The sequence below is a fragment of the Apodemus sylvaticus genome, chromosome 1 (genome assembly GCF_947179515.1).
Source record: "Apodemus sylvaticus chromosome 1, mApoSyl1.1, whole genome shotgun sequence".
Classification (NCBI taxonomy): domain Eukaryota; kingdom Metazoa; phylum Chordata; class Mammalia; order Rodentia; family Muridae; genus Apodemus; species Apodemus sylvaticus.
Window position 1 is genome coordinate 79840438 of NC_067472.1, and position 21503 is coordinate 79861940.

Sequence of the window (21503 nt, forward strand, 5' to 3'; positions counted from 1 at the left end):
GTAGAACGACTACAGGATGCAATGGAGGCAGTTAGTCCTCTGGCACAGGACATACCTGACAGAAGCAATTTAGGAGAATGGCAGGGATGGCAGGGAGGGGGAGGGGGCAATGTTCTGTGCTACCAAGTGGGAGGCAGATATCAGGGACCGGAACTAGGAGTGTGGATGTCCTTCAAGGCCCACCTATAGCGACCTGCTTTAGCTAGACCCAAACAGCACCTTTAGCTGGGGACCACATGTTTGCTCAACTATGGAAGCCTGCTGGAGACATTTCAGCCTCAGGTTGTGAACTGTGGTCAAGAAGACTCTTCATATTCTTGGCTCTGATAAGGAATCTGAACCAAAGGCCTTTCCTTCCAGTTAATTCTGAATATCAGCCACCCTGCATGGTTGCTAAGACCCTAGCCCAGAGAAAGCTGGTGATTCAGGTTCTAGGGATATCTCCAGCATGTCATCTCAGTACCACCCAGAGCCTTGAAATACTACATCCGTAGTCAGGAGTTGGGGGACACATTTGCAACCACAGAGTTTGGGAGACTGAAGTAGGAAGTTCACAGATTCAGGGCAGCCTGGGCTACCTAGGGAGACTCGGTGTCATGAATAATCAACCAAACAATAGCCAAAACCAGAAAGAAAACAATTCTGTGCCCCTGTAGTATCAGGGACAGAAATGGTTTTAGACACTGTCACTGTGGACTGGAAACTCAGGGAGGAACCATAAAAGGCTGAGGTGCCAGGCGGGGTCAGCGCCATCCTGTCAGTGTGTGCTCTGTTGGGAGGTAGCCCTGGCTTCACTGGGCCATGTGTGTGTTGGTTTGGACTCACCTTGCCACACCCACCCTCTTTGCAAATGAACTTCAGAAAACTGGAGTTTGATGAGGCCCTTCCTATTTTTAAATGTTGACAATGAATGTAGATATTTTTAAAAATATTGTGTGGGCCAAACAAGACATTTCTGCTGGTTGGATTCTGTCTGCTGGCAGCTTGTGTGAGAATTCCCTGACTTTCCCAAGGGGAAAACTGAGGCCCCCAGCAGCAGATGGACCTCCGAGCCCTGCCTTCAGGCCTTCAAATAGAAGGATCCTAGCTCCGGGGCCAGGTCTGTTGGTCCCTCTGCAGTTACCCTTTCTGACTACCCCGGTGGATCTGCCCTTGAGATCCCATTTGGGGACAGAGAACAGCTCTGCCTCTGCCTTTCTCTGAGACAGCACATCCCATCCTGCAGTGGACAGAGAGCCTCTCATTTGCAGGCAGGCTGGGAGCTCTGTGACTCCCGAGATCCTCCTCTTGCTTCTTCGAGGCCTCTGGCCTTTTCTTGTCAGCCCACACCTTCTGGTCACTGATCCCCCACACTGACATTTCATAAGAAGCAGCTGTCACTGAGCCATTCCCAGCCCCGGAAGACTGGTTCGTGTCATTTACATGATTTAACGTGCCCGCTTCAGGGCGTGCTGCCGAACTCAGCCCACAGCCACCGTGCTGTGACTTATTGATCCAATGTATTAAACTGATGGATTCTTATTTGTTTATTTATTTGTTTTGAGAAAAAAGAATTGTTTTTTATGCCCCTTGAAACACTATCATGTTTTGGTTTCCTGTGAGTTTGCAGTTGTTCCCCTCTAATCCCTTGAAAGACTTTGTCTAAGGGTCATGATAGGCTGTTATCCCAGACCTGGGTAATGTCACACCAGGAGCACTGAGGGTCGTAGTAGGGACAGCTGAGGCTTCACATAGCATGTGCAGACAGAGAACAGCTAGCACTTGACTCACCAATGAGCTACCTATTCCTAGAGTGGGCCAGGAAGTGGGTGCAGAGACCCCACTTACAGGAGGAACCCTGGGACTCGGTAGTGGTGTGTCACCTGCCCAGGCTCTCCGGTAAAGTCCACCATCCACACTTCTTTGTCTTGGTATTGATTATTATGACCTGATTTTCATGCATGATACAGGAGCTGTAGCTCTGCATGGTGGTGGCTACTGGCCCAATCTCAGCCCCACCCCCCTCACCAGGGCACCCACCTACCAATGATCAGCAACACCTTGCTGAACCCTGTCAGCCTGTATCAGGATGGTCACATGCTCAGCATTGCTCCCATGAGACTACAATGGAACTGAAAATTCCCGTCACCGTCTTGACATCCCAGAACTTTGCTCTTCTGCTTGGGATGGCGCTGACCCTAACGAATCCAGCATACTGACAGTCACTTGGAGGCAGAGAATGTCTACTTACTTGTAGAATGTCGTACTCAGTAATGAGAGTCACAGAAAGTTTGCAGCAGGAGCATGTCCTTGAGCTCCTCGTCCTCCTGCCTCTCTGAGCCTAAGTACTGAGGTTAGAGACCTGAGCTACCACACCCCAGTCACAGTGCTTGACTTCCATTGTTATTTAGTGTGAAATCTACATAAAGATGTTTACTGTAACAACAAGCCTTTCTAGGCTATCTCCTTCCATCAAGAGGTCATGACTGACAGCTACGTGGCTAGGTGTGTGGTAGGTGCATGTTGTGCCTGCACGGCTCTTGGACAGTATCCATCTTTTGAGGCTTGACTATAACTGTTAATAATTATACTTGTTCACCAAAATGGTATTTCATAACCTTCATGCACATGTGTACATGCACACACGCATGCACACCAGCATCAAGCCCACAGCGTCCATGGGTGCTTGCTTCTGCACTGTCTGTCATTCCAGCTCTGTGTCTACCCAGCCCACTTCTCAAATGAGGGCAGTGAGGGACGGAGGTGAGCCCACACTCAAGGTCACAGGAGGCTGAGGCTCGACTCCCCCAGGTGTGTCTGAGCCCAGCGAGGAGCCAGCCCTGGCGACTCTCAGCTGGGAAGGATCTTCAAGGAAGGGAAATCGGTCCTGCAGACCCATCAATTCCATCGATGTGGGTCAGAGTTGACCTCGCCAAGCTGTTTTTTAAAAAGGCAAAAAGTGCAGCTAACAGGATTAACTGTCAGCTGGGCCCCACCTGATGAGAAATCTTTCCATTTCTTCTGCCCCCGAAGGTCACCCATTCTCTGCAGAAAATCTAGCCATTAGCAGCAGCAGCAGCAAGTTGGGAGACTGGCCTCTTCTCTGTCTTTGATCACCCCCTCCCCATAACGGAGGCCCCGCTGCTGCTCCCTTCTCTGCCAGTCCCTGGCATTTCATACTGTCTCCTGCCACTTCATTATTCCTACCGTCTGCGCCATGTCCTCCAGACACCAACACTTGCTGTTCCAGCACGGGCTTATGTTTACCAAAGTCAACTCTCTTTTCCATATGTATGTGGAAAAGGAAGATTGGAGCATCTGAGCCTGAGCATGTATCCACATCCTCTGCAGACCCATTAAAGTCGGGAAAGGCTCTGCTGTCAGCTGGGGTGCCTTTCTTGTCTCTTTGTGTGTTAATTAGACTATATTATTTGAGAAAGAAAAAAGACTTCACCATGACATTTACATATGTAAATAATGTATTTCCATCAAACTCATCCTTCTGGTACCCTCCTCCACAGTATCCCTTCTATTTTAATTTGAATATAGATTCCGATAATGAGAAGAAAAATGTGATTTGCCTTTCTCAGTCTGACTTATTTCACTTAACATGGTGACTCCAGTTCTGTCTACTTCCCTAAAAATGATGTAATTTTATTCTTCCTTTATGACTGAATAATACTCCACTGTGCTTATAAACATTTTCCTTATCTGCTCATCTGCTGTTGATGGGCAGATATACTTATCCACTGTGACTAGGGGAGCAGTAGACAGTTGTGTGGCGGTGCCTCTGTGGGATTCTGAGTGGCACGCCTTTGAGCATACCCCAGGAGTGGCACAGCTGAGCCACACAGTTACTCATTGATTGATTGATTTTGCAATGCCCTCCATGATGATTTCTATGGTGACTAGAGCAGTTTATAGTACCAAGTGTCCAGTCCCATTGTATCAGGTGCCCAAGATTCTGCATGCCCATCACCAGTTCCAGTGCTTCTATATGGCTGGTCAAGATGGTACTGGGACCGTCGGCTTGGATCTAGCTTGATGGAAGACCAGGACTGACCACCACAAAAAGATGAGCCAGGGAGGGTCCTTGGTGGGTGGGGATTCTCCAAACAGCACAGGAGTCATTCTGGTGGGAGGGCCCCTGGGACAAAACTGTTCAAATGTCATAGAGAAGTTACTTTTATGGAGTTGAGGGCTCTAATGTCCCCAAAGACTGACTGTAGTGGGAGGCTGGTGCTACCCTAGCCAGGAGGAGAGGGCACTTAGAGCCAAGAAGGCAGAACACAGCAAAAGCAGTCCTGGGCAGGATGCCACAGGCAGACAGACATGGGTGTCTCACTGGTCCTGAAGGCTGAGCCATGAGTCCAGGATGCTCAGGGTCCTGGCACAGAGCATCCCCTGGCAGAGGCATGGGAGGAGGCCTGAGTGGGCACAGAGGGAGGGGTAGGGTGAAGATAAATCTACAGAGAATCACCAGCATAGCAAGTAACTGCACAGAAGATGCTGGGCCTGGGGCTCAGCCTCCTTTCAACAGTTGATAAGTAGGGGCTTTGGATGTGACTCAGCCGGCAGAGTACTCCCCCAGCCTGAATCCAGGGGTATAGTTTCTAGTACCACATCAAATTAGGCATGGTGGCATATGCCTACAGTCTGATCATATGGATGGTGGAGGCAGGAGGATTGGGAGTTCAAGTCTATCCTGGGCTACAGAGCAAGTTGGAGGCCAGCCTAGGCTGCATGAAGCCCTGATTTCCTTTCCCTACTCACAAAACTGAGAAGTGCTAGGAAAGTTTTAAGGACACATTATTAATGGAGGTAATAATTTTTAGAATATGGGGATAAAACCTCTTTGTCACTTTGGTTCAACTCAATGTTTCAGTCTTTAAGAGGAAATAGACCTGTGCCACCAACATCTCAGCCACAGTTTCAGGGGACTCTTTATTGTCACTGTCTTGACACACTAGCTCCCAGTAATGACACAGAGACAATTAGTATCTATTATAGATTTAGCTTAGGCTATTTCCCAACCAGCTTGTATGACTTACTTAACCCTGTCTATACTAGTTTGCCATGAAGCCTGTTACCTCTATGTCCCAGTATATGTCACAGTATGTCTGACTTCCTCCATGTCTGGCTGGCAAATATTCCTCCACAGCCCTGCCCCCACACCTGATTCTTTCCCAGAGAGCCTATCTCTGCCTGGAAGGCCCACCTTTTCTCTCCCATCCTGATATAGGCCATCAGCTCTTTATTAAACCAATCAGAAGGTGATGAAGAAGAATGTTTACAAAATATTTAAGCAGGTGACAATCCAATAAAAATAACAGTACCAAGGACAAGGTCCTTGTACTCTACTCTGCCAATACAGAAATCAACATTTGAATAATACAAAGACAACCTTTCCACGGTGCACAAAAAGATTATCCCGATGACTTTTATTTGCCTCTTGAGAGTGATGTTGGTTCCCTGGGGGCAGAGTGAGTATCGGTGGTCAGGGCATCACTAGAAAGTCAGACAAAGGTGGCAGTGTGGAGCACACCTGGGTCTAGGACATGAGGTTGGTTGCTGAGGATGGAGTATCTGGCACTTGTACCCCAGACCTAGGCTGGGGTGATTGGCTAGGTTCAGCTCCTGATCGTCTCACTGGGCTCAGGAGCACATGCATGAGAGCTCCACCCATCTCACCCGAAGGAGCTAAGAGTCATAAGAACAGGCTGGGCATGGCGGCACACGACTGTAATCCCAGCACCATGGAAGGGGGATGCAAGTGCTAGGCTAGCCTGGGCTATCCAGGGAGACCTTATCTCAGAAACACAAGCAAGGAAATAATCATAGAAACTGTAATTGTAATTGTCACGCCAAGAGTAGCAACAACAGCCATGGTAAAAGTGGATAAGGGGGCTGGAGAGATGGCTCAGTGGTTAAGAGCACCGACTGCTCTCCCAGAGGTCCTGAGTTCAAATCCCAGCAACCACATGGTGGCTCACAACCATCTGCGATGGGATCGGATGCCCTCCTCTGGTGTGACTGAAGACAGCTACGTTGAACTCATATAATAATAAACAAATAATCATAAAATTTATTACAGAGCAATGATAAGGGAGCCTGGTGTCCTGCTAATCTCCAGTGTCCACAGAAGGCTTGTGACATGGAGTCCTTCCTGTTCACCCATCAGAACATGCATTTCCCTCTGTACCCTCCAGCCAGGGCGACAGTGAGGACTGTAATGAGAGCCTGGTGGAGGCAGCTCTGAGATACAGCTCCAACACCTACCCTCCTGTCCTTCCTGCGTCTCCACATCTCACCCATGTCTCTTGGAGGCATTTCCTCAATAAGGACTGCAGTGACTACTGCTCTGGGGAGTAGTCACTTCCTGGATCCTCCTCCCACACACCCATTACACAGAAGAGATCAATGAGGTTCTGAGTGAGTCTCTGCTGGCCAGTGAAACAGCCTGGATTTGATCCCAGGTCTCTTGAGTCCCCAGAGTTTCTGAGCAAGGACAGAACCGATGATCCCAAGAGGAACAATCCCTTCAGAAGCCATTCTTAGAGGCAGGAATGGAAAGCAGCTAGTTGCATGCATAGTCAAGCACAAAAAGAATGAATGAATGAATGATTGTTTGCTGCAAGACAATGAACGCACGCACGCTTGCCGGAAGAGAACGAGGTCGGGCTTGCTGGCCGCTCAGCTCTTTCTCTAGTCACACAACCCAGACCCAAGGAACGCCGCCATCCGCTTAGGCCGCTCTCTCGCGTCGATTGATAACTAAGAAACCCCCTCAGGCACACTCACGGTTCAACCCAATCTGTGGAGACTCTTCCCAGGTTGGCTCTAGATTGTGTCAAGTTGACAGCATTCACTAGCCTCGCCTTCCCCACCTGGAGCCAGGTGTCTCTTTACCATCTGCTCTTGAAGCCATCTCTCTTGTGGCCAGCTCTCCCAGAACTGAGTGGTCTTGGGTCCATCTCCAACCTGCCAGACTTGGCTCAAAAGCCTCTAGCACATGTCATGGATGGGAATGCATGTTGGATGGGTCTCCTCATTCCCACCATTTACTCTGTGCCCCCTTCTGTGAACCCACAAGTTCATCTCTCCCCATCAACTCCATCTTTAATCAGAAGCCCCTGGGCTCCTCCCACAAGCCAGCATGTTCCTTCCACAGAACAGCATCAGCAGGTCAGTGACCAGGTCCCTCACTGGGCTAACTAGAGTCTTACACAGTACCACGAAACTGTTTCTCCTCAGGCTAGCACCCTGGCTCTGAGTATTATCCCCACTTTGTAATGAATAAACTGAGGCACAGAGGTTCATTCCTGAGTCCTGAGTTGGGGTGGCAAGGAACGTGGACTGGCCGGATGGGAATTGCATGCTCAAGACATGGTGCCAGGACAGGGGCCCGCAAGGAAACCAAGGAGGCCAGAAGAAAGCAGGTGTCGGGCAGGTGGCGAGCATATCGGAAGGAGAGAAGGTGACATTGTGGACAGGAACACTAGCGATGTTAGCAGCCCAACTTGGGCTGATGTGGGGAAGAAACTGTGGCAATCCAGAAGACACACCAAACACTAGAAGGGCTGAGGGGCAGCCTTCAGGAAGGCTGGAACCAGGTGATTTTTCTCAATGGAACCCTGTGACCTCCTCCCCTGGTCTACATTAGTGACGTCATGCTCCTAGTCCTGGAGAAGGGCAGTAGCAGGTCAGGGTGAGGTCAATGACCCATCATCTGTGTCCAGGAGAGCGAGCTCGCAGCCAAGCATGGTAGCTCCTGGGAGAACCACAGTCAAAGTCACAGGCCCGGCAGGAAAACGCAGGGCAGGATACAAGGGAGAACGTAGGGCAGGCAAAGGTGTAGGCAAGACTTGAGGTCAGATAATGGGGTTTAGGGACCTTCGTAGGCCAGGTAACAGAGAGCCTCTCTGCAATGGATTTAACAATAGAAAACATGCCATGTAGAGTCTAGGGTGGGGCGCCTCTCAGGGTTGGGATGAAGGACCCAGTAAAGACACCTCATCTGCTTTACGCCTGAGGTGCCAACCTCATCCCACACTGGTCCTTCAGGGCGCCTAGAGCTGAGCTCAGGTTTGCAGTGAGCTGCTGTCTTAGTGGGTGGTGCTGGCCTGCTGGGTGGGCGGCCTCTCACCTGCTCCTGCCTCCATCCCCAGGGGTGCTGTGGCTGTCGGTGGTCTCCGAGGTGCTCTACATCCTTCTGCTGGTGGTCGGCTTCAGCCTCATGTGTCTTGAGCTCCTCCACTCCAGCAGTGTCATCGACGGGCTCAAGCTCAATGCCTTTGCTGCCGTCTTCACGGTGCTCTCAGGTGAGGAGGGGGGGTGGGGGGGCGGGGCAGCATCGGTAAGGAGCGGGGGTGGGGTGGGGTGGGGGGGGTGGGACAGCATCAGTGGGGCAACTGCCCATCTCCCTTCACTCAACACCCGGGGATGCTGTGCCCCCTGGGGTCTGGGCACATCCCCTGTGAGGATGGGGGAGCACAGGCTATTACTGAATCTCCTCTGAGCCCTGACCCGCCATTTATAAATGTCCACAGCATGCTGGGCACCACCGGGGCCAAGCACGCACGGCAAGTGCCAGCCTTGTGATGCTTAGCATGAGTGTGAGGGGCAGTGGGTTGAGTGTGAGACAAGGAACTGATAGGAAGGGGTGCGTGGAGGGGGCTCTCCTGAGGCTACGGAAGAGAGGACCCACTTCTGGCTGAGGCGGATGCTTAGTGGTAGAGCACATGCACAGCATTCATGAAGACCTAAGTTCCATCCCTTGCAATGGGAGTTAGGAAAGGAAGACAGGTAAAAGGGAGGGAGAGAGGAAGGGAAGGAGAAAGGGGAGGAGGGAGGGAGGGAGAGAGGGAGAGAAGGAAAGGAGGAAGGAAGAAAGGAAAAGACTTCTGCCCCTTGGGCTCCCTCCCATGGAGGTGCTAAGGAAGAAGCCTAGCCCCATAGGATTCATAGACACTGAGAAAGAACACACCAGAAAAGGCTACTGTCCCCAAGGGCCAGGTGTCTAGCATGACACCTCCAGACCCATGTCCCAGAGGGCTGAGCAGGGAGTGCCCTGGAAGAATATCGAGGTTTTGTCACTGTCCCCAAAGCTGGCTGGCCTCAGTAAGCCACAAGTCCCTTAAAAAGGCAAATTGAATTTCTATAAACCCCACAGTCCCATTCTTCATGCTCTGGAAGAGCTGTCATGGAATGAGGCGGGAGCACGGAGCTCTTGACAAGGGGCATAACCACCTCTAATTGAGGTGTACATAGAAACCAGAGCGATTTCTTAAAGAACAGAGAGCTGAATTCAACAAGTTACAGCCTGCTCCCCAGATGCACCGCGAGGACCTGGGTAGTCCAGTGCAAAGGAAAAGGGTTTAGCAACAGTAGTGCAGCATCTGGCTCCGTCCAGTTCCCGCTGCTCTAGGCTGAGACCCCTCCTGCCCTTTGCTTCCGGTCCTTTATCCATTTACTCAGTCAACATCCGCTAAAGGTCTTCTGGGCTCAGCTACTGGCCTGAGTTTGGAGGAAAAGGAAGGAAAAAGACTCCCTCTTTTGAAGTTTGCCATAGAAAGATTTCGACATTACCATGATTTCGAGGTTACCATAAGGCAGCCTGGGCACATCTCTGTCCTACGCAGGAGGCGCATCCTCACCTTCCCAGGAGTGTGTAGCTGAACTGAGGTGTGGAGGAACTGTAAGTGGTAGCACTTGGGAACCAGGCTGTGTCCCCTTAGCACACAGCTCAGGGAGGGACTGGCAGGGCAAACGGGTTGGGAGGAGTGTAATCCTGGGACTTCAGGTATTCAGATGGCCGGAAGGCAGAGATGGGGGTGGGGCGGTGTTGAGAGATGAGGCTGGAGAGCAGAGGACCTTGTGGATTGTCTAGAGCCTCCCACGTTCATCCTCCAGGCAACACAGAGTCAATGAGCAGTTCAGAGCTAGGGGGTGGGGGAGCCACGGGACCAGCCTTGCACTGGGGGTGGGTGGGGGCGCTCTGGGTGCAACCAAGCCGAACGGGTAGGGAGCTGGGTACAGGCCAGCCATTCCGCTGTTGTGGAAGCTGAGAGACTAGCATGGGTTACAGACTGAGTTCAAGAACAGTTTGGGTGACTTAGTGAGACTGTTTTAAAATAAATGATTGAAAGGGGAGCTGGGGATGTGGCTCAGTGGTGGTGCCTGCCTAGCAGGGTGTGAGCCTGAGTAAGTCTCTAGTACTTGGGTGTGGCAGGGGGGAGGGGGAGGGGGAGGTTCAGGGGGCAGAGAGACAGAGAGCCTGGGAATAGAGGTAGGGAGGCTGCTGCGGTAATCAAGGTGAGAAATAGTGGGTACGGGAGGTTAAAATGGGGACCCCTCCATGCAGAAGGTGAAGCCCCTAGAACTTTGAGATGGAGAAGGAGCAGCCATTAGGGAATGGCAGAGAGGTGAGGTCAGGCATGGAGTGCAAAGAATTCAGAGTCTGTGAACTGTTTTTGGAAAGCAATTTATCCCTTATTTCTGCAGCTTGTAAATTGTCACTTGTCATTTCCTTACGCTGTGGTGATGGGGCAGGCGCCAGGATGCAGTGACCTGCAGCGCCTGTCCCTTCTGCATCCTTTGGCAGCTGCTGCAGGTGTTCTGATGCGCGCGCAGCCTCCAGAGCGGGGGTGTTTATTAGGCATCCGCCGAATCTTGTTTAACATGGTCACAAAACGGCGTGCGTGTTCCCACATGAGAAGTCTACGTGCTTTGCCGAATTATTTCCTGCAGTTGGTTCCCTCTGTCATCATATGCATTGATTTTATGCAGCTGAAAATACTGTTCTGAGAAAGGGGGTGGTCCATGGTTCCAAATAGCCAGGGAACCCCTGACCCAGTTGTACAGAGGTCTTCCCTAGCTTGCCTTTAGACAGGCTGAACAGTGGGGTGACTAAGAAAGGGTGACCTGGAGGCGGGCAGTGAGTGGGATGTAAAGTGTATAAGTGAAATAATAATAATAAATAATTTTTAAAAAAGAAGACAGTGGGAATCAAGAAGAAAGTGTCAGCAATGGAGAAGGCTCGGTGTACCGCGCCTGCAGCAACTCCCTCTCTCTTCCTTCTCCCTTTACCCCCTGTCCAGGCACCCCTCCCACAGCCCCAAAGCATCTGCTCGCCTCTCTACCTTCTTCAGTCTAAACAAGTACACGTCGGTTGTCAGTCAAAGCAGCTAGGATGGTTAATATCAACTGGGTATTATTTAGACTCGCCCAGGAGACAAGCCTCTGAGCATGTCTGTGAGGAAGGATTAGACTGGGCTAGTGGCAGAGGACTGGGCTAGTTGGTTGCACTGTGGGCAACACCATTCCACGGGCCGGGCTTGCAGGCAGCATTGAAAGGAAAATGTCACCTGTGTCCCTCTGCTTCCCGATGCTGACACTGCCTTGCACTCGGCGGCCATGATGGATTGTACCCTCAAACCGTGAGCCAAACAAACAAGCCCTCCCTAAGTTGCCCTGGTGAGGAATCACAGCGATGAGGAGAAGCAGCTAGCACAGCAGGCACTGCCGTCCCCCTGAGCTTCTTACGGGGTTGCTGAGGCACTCTGTCTTCTTCCACGGGCTCATCACAGCCTTTGCCCATCAGAAAAATAAAAGACCTTCTGCCTCCCAGCAGGAAGGCCTACTGCCTGAGCTGCTAGAGCAAATGTCTGTCTCCATAACTCCAGACATCTGAACAACCAGGGCCCGGGGAGGTTAATTGGCTTGTTCTTGGTGGCACAGCCGGCTGATTGTGGCACTGGAATTAAGCCACTTCGAACTGGCTTCAAAGGGTCTGCCCTGCTTTCACAGAGTCTTCCTGTGGGTGTGACTAGGTAGGAGGACAAAGAGATTTCTTTTTTTTTTTCTCCAATTAATCTGCAGAAAATATAAACTCAGGAGTTAGTAGCAGCCAGGTGAAATAGTAAAGACAGAATCAGCAGGGGGCCGAGAGAGCGAGGGTTTACTATTCTTTCTTGGAGGCAGAGGCAAACTTCAAGGCTATTTACAAAGAAAGATGGCATTCTACCTGCTGATGGAAAGACACAGGAAGCTGGGGTGAACTCTTGAGTACAGCAGGCTCTGGGCCTTAGAGGGGTGGAGTGATGTTGGTGGATTCCCCTTCAGTGAGTGAGGGAATTACTGCAGTCCAGGAAGAGGTCGTCTAGGCTGGTCAAAGGCCAATGCCTGACTCCTGGGGTGCGTTGGGCCCTGCCATCTGCTCCACCAGATGAGCCCAAGGTCAAAATGTTTCTCTGGTAGAAGAGAAAGCAGAGCCAGGCAGCCCTTATGCAAACCAGTTATTAGGGTTAATTAGCAATTATGAAAATTAGCCCACTGATTGTTGTTGGTCATGATGGCAGTATTATGGGAGAGACAGACTCCTGTGGCCCAGTTTGACTCCGACGCCTCCGAGTCTTCGTGCTAACCAGTCCTGACCTTGAGCTCTGTCCTTGGCCTGCTTAATCTGGTTTTAATGAGAATCTGGCGGGGTTGGTTGAATAAAATCTTGCAGCCTTAGCCAGGCATGGTATTGCAGTCTGTGACCATGACATTCAGGAGCAGGAGGCTGAGGCAGGAGAGTTATGAGCTAAGCTAGCTTGCGTCTCAGAAGAAGAAAGGATCCAACTGCATAGCACCAGGCTGGAGAAAGGTGATAAAAATTCAAAATCCAAAGTTTTCGTAAAATACCTAGGCGATGCCTAGAGTCATACAAGGGTGCTCTGAGTTTATGGTTGAGCTGGCCTCTCATGAGACTTTAGCCAAAATGTCTGCACCTCCTTTAAGCAGTGGTTCCACAGGTAGGGGTGGGCTGCAGTGGGACAAGCCTGCTGTGCATTCCTTCCGTTACTCCTCAGGGACTGGTGGTAAGGAGTGGACTAATGTCACTGTGCAGATGAGAGGCTGGGTCACCCGCAGTCCTGGTGAGAGCTGTTGAACCTGAACCTGGTGTCATCATGCCGAGCCGCCCAGAGCGAGGCTTAGTACCTGGGACCCAGCTGTCGTTGCCATCATGATTTGCAGCTGACCTTGAATATCTGAGAGATGGGTGAGGGCTGTAGATAGCAGCCTTGTCTGGGTGGGGCCTGGCCCGGGACTCACATGGGACCCTCAGTACGGGGGTCAGGCCAGACATCTATTCGATGTTTCCCCAACAGTAGTGATTGTACAAGTACTGATCCAGAGGACTAGAATCTTCATGTTGTCCCACTGGCTCCATGAGTTCGCTAGCTGTCAAGGGGTCTGAGGTGTGCTCGCACTTTTAGGGACCCACAAAGTGTTCTGAGTTCAGCTGCTTAAACCAGAAGAGAAAATTAATATAATAAATAATCAAATGAGTGTGGTTAGAGGGAGAAGTAATGTTCTAATGTTTTATTGTATAGAATCATAGTTATGGTTGACAATAATTAATTAATCGTGTATGTGTTACATTGCAAGACCCTGCCAGAAGAAAAAGTGGAGGAGGAGACAAGGGAGGAGGAGGAGGGAAAGGAGGAGGAGGAGAAGGGGGAGGAAGAAGAGATTCTCAATGGTTCCAAAACAGAGAACAGATAAATGTTTGAGGTGATGTATATTGGTTATTATTTTTCTTGCTGCTGTTACAAAACACCCAGTACAAAGCCACTTGAAGGAAAGGAGGATGGAAGGAAGGAAGGAAGGAAGGAAGGAAGGAGAGAAGGAAGGAAGGAAGGAAGGAGAGAAGAAAGGAAGGATGAAAGGGGAAGGAGGGGGAGAAGGGAGGAAGGAGGAAGGAGGAGGGAAGGAGGAGGGGAGAGGGAAAGAAGGAAGGAAGGATGGAGGGGGAGAAGGGAGGAAGGAAGGAAGAAAGGGAAGGGAGGGAGGGAGGGAAGGAAGTGTTTATTCTGGCTCACAGATCAAAGGTGCAGGCCATCATGGTGGGGAGGACACAGAAGCAGGGTCATAAGGCACCTGGACACTGTGTCCACAATAAAAGCCAACAGAGGAATTCTCATTCCATGTCCCCTTTTCGCCACAGCCGTGGAGTGGTACTGCCCATGCCCATATGTGGGGTAGGAGGTGTCTCTCTGTTCTGCTGATCCTTTCTGGGAACACTCTCATAGACACACCCGGAGGTTTGTTTCCATGGCGAAACACACTAAGGCTTATCAGGGTGACTAGGAAGATTCACCACCACAGATGGATATGTCAACTCTTCTAATCATTTCGTGCCACACGCATGTGATGAAATGTCACACCACCCCCAAACATGTATAACTACTGTGTATCACTTAAAATAAAAACACCAGGCTGAGGTCACAGCTCATCGGTTGAAGACTCTCCTAGCTCATGCATAGCCTGGCGTTCACAGTGTCACAAAAGTGTAAGAATTATTTTAATTAAAAATTTTAAATTACACATTTTCAAAAAAGACAAAGTTGCAAGAATGATTCCAGATTGTGTTATATTTATTTTTATACAATTAAAAGTCAACCAAAGAGCCAGGCAAGAGTATGGAAAGCTCTAGGATAGCCTGAGCTACATAGAAAGACACTCTCTTTAAATAAAGCAATAATAAAAAAAAAAAAATCCAATCCTGCATCCCTAAAAGGGACCCAGGGAAATGATGGTGACACCTCAAAGTGGGCCACAGGATTTGTGGTGCTTTGGAGACTATGGGGTGCTGGAAGTTCTTCTGTCTCTCAGGGAACAGAGCCTTAGCCCCAGAAAGACTCTGAGAGCTGCAGGAGGATTTCTGCTTTCTCCCAGCTCCCGGGGAAAGTGCAGCTGAGCTAGGAAAACAAGCCATTTGGAAAATTCCTTCACATTCCAGCTCACTGTGGGCTTTCAGTAAGATCCACGTGGCATGAAGAGACACCTGTCCGTTTCCCTGGAAATAACCAGCTGTGTGACTTCAGCAACAGCCTATTTTGTTATGTAACGAGAAATGGAAGTTTAGGGATAAAATAAAAATTAGCAGTGACTTGAAAGCCAGGTTTGGGGCAATGTTTTAGAGGCAAGCTGTGGGGCCAAGCTCAGGGCCCGGGACAGGGAGAGACATGGACACCACCAGGCAGAGGACCTAGAACTCAGGAGCTCAGCGATTCCCCAGCATTGCAGGTACCCCGAGCCTGAGGGACTTGGGAAGAAAAGAGTGGCTACCGGCTACCCACCTCAGGGCCTGGGAGCTGGAACAGCCTCGGGTCCCACTCCGACTCATCTGCAAAGACTCCATCTCACCACCTTGTCTGTGGCATTATTTATGAACACATCCCGGCCTGTGACTGGCAAGTGTGTCTTCCCCTGATCAGTCCCCATCCTCCCTGGGTGACAGCCTCACATGCCATCCTTCCCTTTGTTCTGTGGCTCTGGAGTTCACTCTGCTTTGGTGACTTGTGGGTTCATGGTGGGTTTACTTCTTGCTGTAGCCTGCCACAGACAAGAAGAGGTTCCTGGGACCCTAATTTCACTCTCCACCTTACCATCAAACTCATGCTGAAAGAACCCATGGCGTCGCTGCATGGTCCTCACCTCACCATAGCTCACTGAGTCTCTTGCCCACATTCCAGAGGGAAAGTGACTTGGGTTGGTTCCCAATCGCAGAGGGTGTCACAGTGGTGGCTCATGCCATGTGTCATGCCCAGGAGGCTGAGGCAGAAGGATCATGAGTTTGAGGCCAGTCTAGACAGCATAGTGAGTCCCTGCCTCAGAACAAGGGAGGCTGAGGGTGAGAGGAAGAGGAGGAGAGGAAGGAGGAGGAAGAGGAAGTGTAATATGTTACTTTCCTGCCACAGTGGCAGCGCCTGACAGAGGGGGTCATTTTGACTCACAGACTTGGAGGGGTTTCAGCCCCTCACAGTGGAGAAGGCAGGATGGAGTAACAAGGCCATAGTTGCTCACATCATGATGACCCAGGAAGCCGAGAAGCCAGATCAGAACCTGAGTCAGGTATAACCCTCCCAGGCCCCTAGAGAGCCATCTCTACCAGCCAGTCCCCACTCCCTAAAGTTTCTACAGCCTTCAAAATCATGCCACAAGCTGGGAGCCAAGGGCTTAAAACAGGAGCCTGTGAGGGGCATTGAAGATTTAAATACAGTGCAGAGGATTCAAGTTACAGAAGTGAATATTTGCATATTATTAAAATCCTTTTGGTTGTAAGTGACAAGAACTGAATCAGTCAGATGAAGGCAGGGAGGGTGGTGATGGAGCCAGTTTGCTCGGTAACTGCAAGTGTGCTGCCAAGCATGAGGCACGGCCATGCCAAGGTGCTTAGAATGCCGCCTACATTAGCAGTCCTTCTCAATTCTGTCAGCATGGAGAGAGGGCTCATCACAAGACTTTAGATGCACTGAAGTTCCAGAGGTAGAAAGGCCTCTTGGAGTTTCCTCCATGCTGTGGGCTTAACACGGGTTGGGTTAATAGTGGGCTCAAGGGAACTGGCTGAAAACAGATCCAAATGGGTTGTTAAGTCAGAGGATTAACAGAGAGGGCCTATGGTAGAGCCAAGTGACTCAGGGTCCCAGGAATAAGCAGTTCCTTCACTAAAAACCTTTAAATCCTTATGACAAAATACCAGGAAGATAAAGAAGAAGAAGAAGAAGAAGAAGAAGAAGAAGAAGAAGAAGAAGAAGAAGAAGAAGAAGAAGAAGAAGAAGAAGAAGAAGAAGAAGAAGAAGAAGAAAGAGGAGGAGGAGGAGGAGGAGGAGGAGGAGGAGGAGGAGGAGGAGGAGGAGGAGGAGGAGGAGGAGGAGGAGGTATTTTGGCTCTTGTTTCCAGAAGGTCTGGCTATGGTCTGGCTGGTTCCATTGTTTTCATCCTGTGTAAGGCAGAGCATCATGGAAGAAGAGCATGCTGCAGTACGCCTGATCTCATCATGGCGGCCAGGAAGGAAAAAGAGACAGACATCCACAGAAACAAAAAGACACAGAGAGATACAGGAAGAGAGATAGAGCCAGAAACAAAGAGACACAGAGACACAGAGATAGAGACACGCAGAGAGATATAGAGAAAGGGTGAGAAAAAAAGGTAATAGAAGAGAGAGGAGAGAGAGAGAGAGGAGAGAGGAGAGAGAGAGGAGAGAGAGAGAGGAGAGAGAGAGAGGAGAGAGGAGAGAGGAGAGAGAGACTGAGGAGGCCAGGGCAAGATACAGCCTGCAGGAACACACCCACACTGACCTACTTCTTCCAGTCAAGCCCTATTCTGAAGTTTCCAGCAACTCCCCAGGTGACTATAAGCCTGTGGGGACAGTTGGTGTTCAATCTATAACATCCCACACTTGGTCCTAAGGATTCATAGCCATCTCATAATGCAAGATGCATTTAGTCTACACCCAAGAGTCCCCAGAGTGTTAGCAAGTCCCAGCATTGTTCCAAAGTTGAAGAATCAAGTCTGAGACTCAAGGAGAGCACTTAGCATGGGGTTAGAGTTTTAAACCTTAACAAAACGAGCTGCAAAGAATTTGCCACACACTTCAGAGAGTTCATGTGACAGTACACACTCCTGTTCCAAAACTGAAGAATGGGAGAATGACAGGCCAGTCAGACCAAATGCTGATTGCTGCAGCTCCCTGTATGGCACCTGAGGCATGTCGGGGCATCATACAAACTCTGGAGCCCTGGGCAGCATCAGCACCCGCCAGCTTGCTGTGTGCAGTCCATCTAGCTTCTCTCCCGAGCTGCTTCTGTGTTTGATCTCAGCAGACCCTGCATGCTTCTGACATGTCCAGCTTCCTGTGGTCTCCACTGGCAGCTCCCCGACTCCCATGATCACCCTCTCACCCATGCAGTTTCACAAACCACTTTCTCAGGAGCTGACTTAAGAGAATCTGGCTCAACCGTATAATGCCTGTCCTCTTCTTGGACCTTCCTCTGAAATCTGGGTGGAAGCCCGCATACCCCCGGAAACTCTTATGTTCTGTAAGCCTGCAAAACTAGCATCATGTGGATGAAGCCAGGGTCTGCCAGAGCCTGAACAGTAGCCAGGACCTTGGATGGCAGCTGAGTGCCTGGGTCCTGACAGAGGGGAGAGAAGGCTTTTTTTGCAGTGCTTTCTCCTTAAAGGGACAGTCTCTTAGATGTGTTTTCACTTTGATCCAACTGTACAAAGTCTGGATTTCGTTAGGCCATTTACACACACGCACATACTCAAATATGTAACATGCTCAGATCATATCCACTCCTCAATACTTTTATGGACTTTTTTAACGGTGTCATTCTCCTTAACAACCATACCCTCTGCACCTACAGCAGTAGTGTGGTCCTGTTCAGATCAAACAACAAGCCTTACAAATCTTTCTGCTCTGCCCTTTGCTCCCAATGATCACTGTGAATTTGTTCACAGCCACCTTCTGAATCCCCCCTCCAGTTTCCGCGGGCTATTGCCTTTAGACTTAGCTTTGCACAGAGTCCGAGGACGTGAAAAGTGTTGACAGGTTCTTTGCCACAGTGCTACATGAGTATCATCTAGTACAGGTCCCAGTGAAATCTTTGTTCCCAAGTGAAAGTCCAACAATGTTGCTTAGCTACATCCCTGCCTCTGTGCTGGTCCTCTGAGCTCCCTCCAGAGCCCCTCACTCAACTAAGCTCACAGCTGGGTTTTACAGCTTTCCTAGCCCGACTATGCAACTGTCCACACATCTGTAGTCCAATTGCAAAACCTTCTCAAACCCATGTCTGGTAGTCACAGCAGTGAGCTCACTTCTCCGGTACCAAGTTTCTGAGTGTTAACTGGACTTTATGTGACAAAACACGCCAGAGAAGCCAGTATCAGAGAGTCCTGCATGGTCAGCTGACTCCTCTGCTTCCAGACCTGGAGTTAGGCAGGGCAACATGGCGAGCAAGGACGCTTACCTCAGGGAGGCCAGGAGGCGGGATGGTGGTGATCAGGGCAAGATATAGACCTTAGAGACATGTAGCCCTACCTCCGAAAGTTTCTAAAACCTTCCCAAATAGCTTCACCAGCTGAGGATCAAGTGCTCCACACATGGACCATGAGGCCCATCTCATACACTAGCCTTAGCTGAGACCCTAAGCTGAACTTTCTTGGGAGGCAATCCCAGGGAGTGTGGAGAAGGTGGCCGGGGGGAGGAGGTGGAGGAGGAGGAGGAGGAGGAGGAGGAGGAGGAGGAGGAGGAGGAAGAGGAGGAGGAGGAGGAGCAAAGCAGGGAAAGGGAGCACTGCTGAGCAGGTGACCACCACTGGGCACTGGGTTCATAGGAGGCTCCGGAGCCCAGGCAGAACTGCTTGCTCAAAGTTCCCTCCAAGAGGTGGTTAGTTAGGGTCCTTCCTTCACTTTGATGCTCTCCTCATCTCCCACCCCAGAGAGCAAGTGCTTAAGGAAGGAAGCCCCTGGGTAACCTAAAGCTACACGGGGCCGATGGCCTGGGCCAAGGAGACATGAGGGGGCTGCTGGGAGCTGCCACAGACGTCACCTGCAGAGCAAACAGACTAGTGACACTAACCAATGTGGTTCTGATGCAAACCACACAGATGTTTTAGTCCTTTCTGGATTGTTCTAACAGAAAACCACGGAGTGAGAAGTGTGCCACGTTGCCATGTCTTATTTCTTAGGCATCCTTGTTGGCCTTAGTCCTGCCAGGCTTACTCAATGCACCCCCCACCTCACCCTCCACCCCCCACCCCCCCCACCCCCCCCCACCCACCTCACCCCCACCTCACCCCACCCCCCCACCCCCCCACCTCACCCCCCACCCCCACCCCCCACTTTGCCCCACTGCTATGGCGCTCCACCACAGTTTTATAGTTTAATGTGATGTTATGGAAAGTGGGACAGGGTTTGGTCCTGGTCATAATCCTTTTACTTATACAGGCTACAGTCCCCAGTTTTCTGGAGACTAGAATGCTCTGGAATTTAGCAGTTTTGGGATTTGTAAGGTAACATAACACACAGACTTCCCATTCCATAGCCTGACAGCGCATTGTACTCACATGCACACATTTCCACATGATAATAGGACATGTTTTTGTGGTCAGCAGCAGTCTCTATGAGTTCAAGCCATATTACGGCCAAGTGAGTCCTAGAAAAGCTCTCAGGTTTCAGAACTTTCGGGGACTGTAAGGTGCAGGGCAAGATATTACAGTCAGCCTGGTGTGATGACTCACACCTATAACAACAGCACCCAGGAAGCTAAGGCAGGAGGATTGTAAGTTCAAGGCCAGCCTAAGATACACTGTGAGCTCTGAGCCAGCTTGAGCTACACAGAAGCTCTGTCTAAAATCATGCATGGAATCACTAATTTACATTTGTTTTGCTTCCACTGTGTGCTAGCCAGGTGCTGTGACGTTGCTATTTTACAGCTGAGAATAATGAGGCATAGACCCCCCATCAGCAGCTCTAGTGTTACAGCCCGAGTGCTGTGCTGAGCCTCCACCCCGACCCCACCCACATGAGCCTTTCTGGTCCAGCTCACATCTGTTGGGGACAGACATGGGAACGGAGAATGAGGCTGGGAACTTTAGCATTTGTGGTCTTACCACTTAGATTGAGGCTCCGGCCCATTGTGCAAGCGTTCTGCGTGAACGACGCATTAGCAAAACCATCCAGGTGTGCCTCAGCAGGCAGGCAATGCAGCGGCCAGGGTAAACTTGGGGACACATGTCCCACGGCTCATCGTTACCATGGAGACGTATACATGGCATTCAGGAAAAGCCAAATTCTGGGTTTTTTATGGAAGGTTCTCCTTACTTTTAATTATAAAAAATGTTTTAAAAACAACTTTATTAAGGTGTAATTTGCATATCATAATCTTTTCCATGTAAAGTATGGGATTTTTAGGTAATTTTTAGTAGGCATCGTGATAGTCTAATTAAAAGAAAAAAAAAAACAACACTTCCATTAACCTTCAATAAATCTCACAGCCAATAGCAGCTGTTCTCCAGTCTCAACCTTGGGTGACCATTGTTCACTCTTTAGCGCCATAATCTAGCCAAGTTTTGACATCTCGTAGAAACGGGTCATGCGGAGTATTGCCTTTTATGACTGTCTTCATTCATTTAGTGCCATCTGTTTGTGATTTATCCATATTATAGCAGGGACTAGAATCATATTCCTTTTTATTGCTACATAAGTGCTCATTGTATGGGCATACCACCTTTCCTGTATAGACTCCTCAGTTCCAGGGAACTGGGCTGTTTTCATCTTCGGACGGCTGGAATAATGGCGCCGTGGACATTGTAAACAAATGTTTCTCTGGGACATATTTTTGTTTCTCTTGAGGATAAACCTAGGAAAGGAACCGCTGGGTCACACAGTTCAACATGCTTTTAACTACTGTGAGACCAAGGAGCCATGACCCAGGTCTCCTGCGGGTCCGAGGGAAAGTCATCTTTTATTGCCCTGAAGGTGACACCCACCTCTTTCCCTGCCTCACCAAGCTAGAACTCACCCTACCCCCATCTCCCATCCATCCCTAACCCCAGCAGAATCTGCTCAATAAATTCTGGCTTTGAAGATGAGAGGTAAGCAGGAAACGTTTTGCCAGTAGGTTTTAAGGTAGGTTTTGCTTACCTCAGTGAAGCGTGGGGCCTGAGAGTCTAGGGACTGTTGAGCAA

General features: G+C 50.0%; 1 protein-coding gene across 2 annotated transcripts in view; it reads left to right on the forward strand.

Annotated features, from left to right (window-relative positions):
• Gsg1l (GSG1 like) overlaps window positions 1–21503 on the forward strand; it is a 200552-nt gene that overhangs the window by 115760 nt on the left and 63289 nt on the right. For both annotated transcript variants that reach the window (XM_052199696.1, XM_052199699.1), the window contains exon 3: window positions 8148–8300. In XM_052199696.1, the coding sequence (XP_052055656.1) occupies window positions 8148–8300 (153 nt within the window). The remainder of the gene's footprint in view (window positions 1–8147; window positions 8301–21503) is intronic.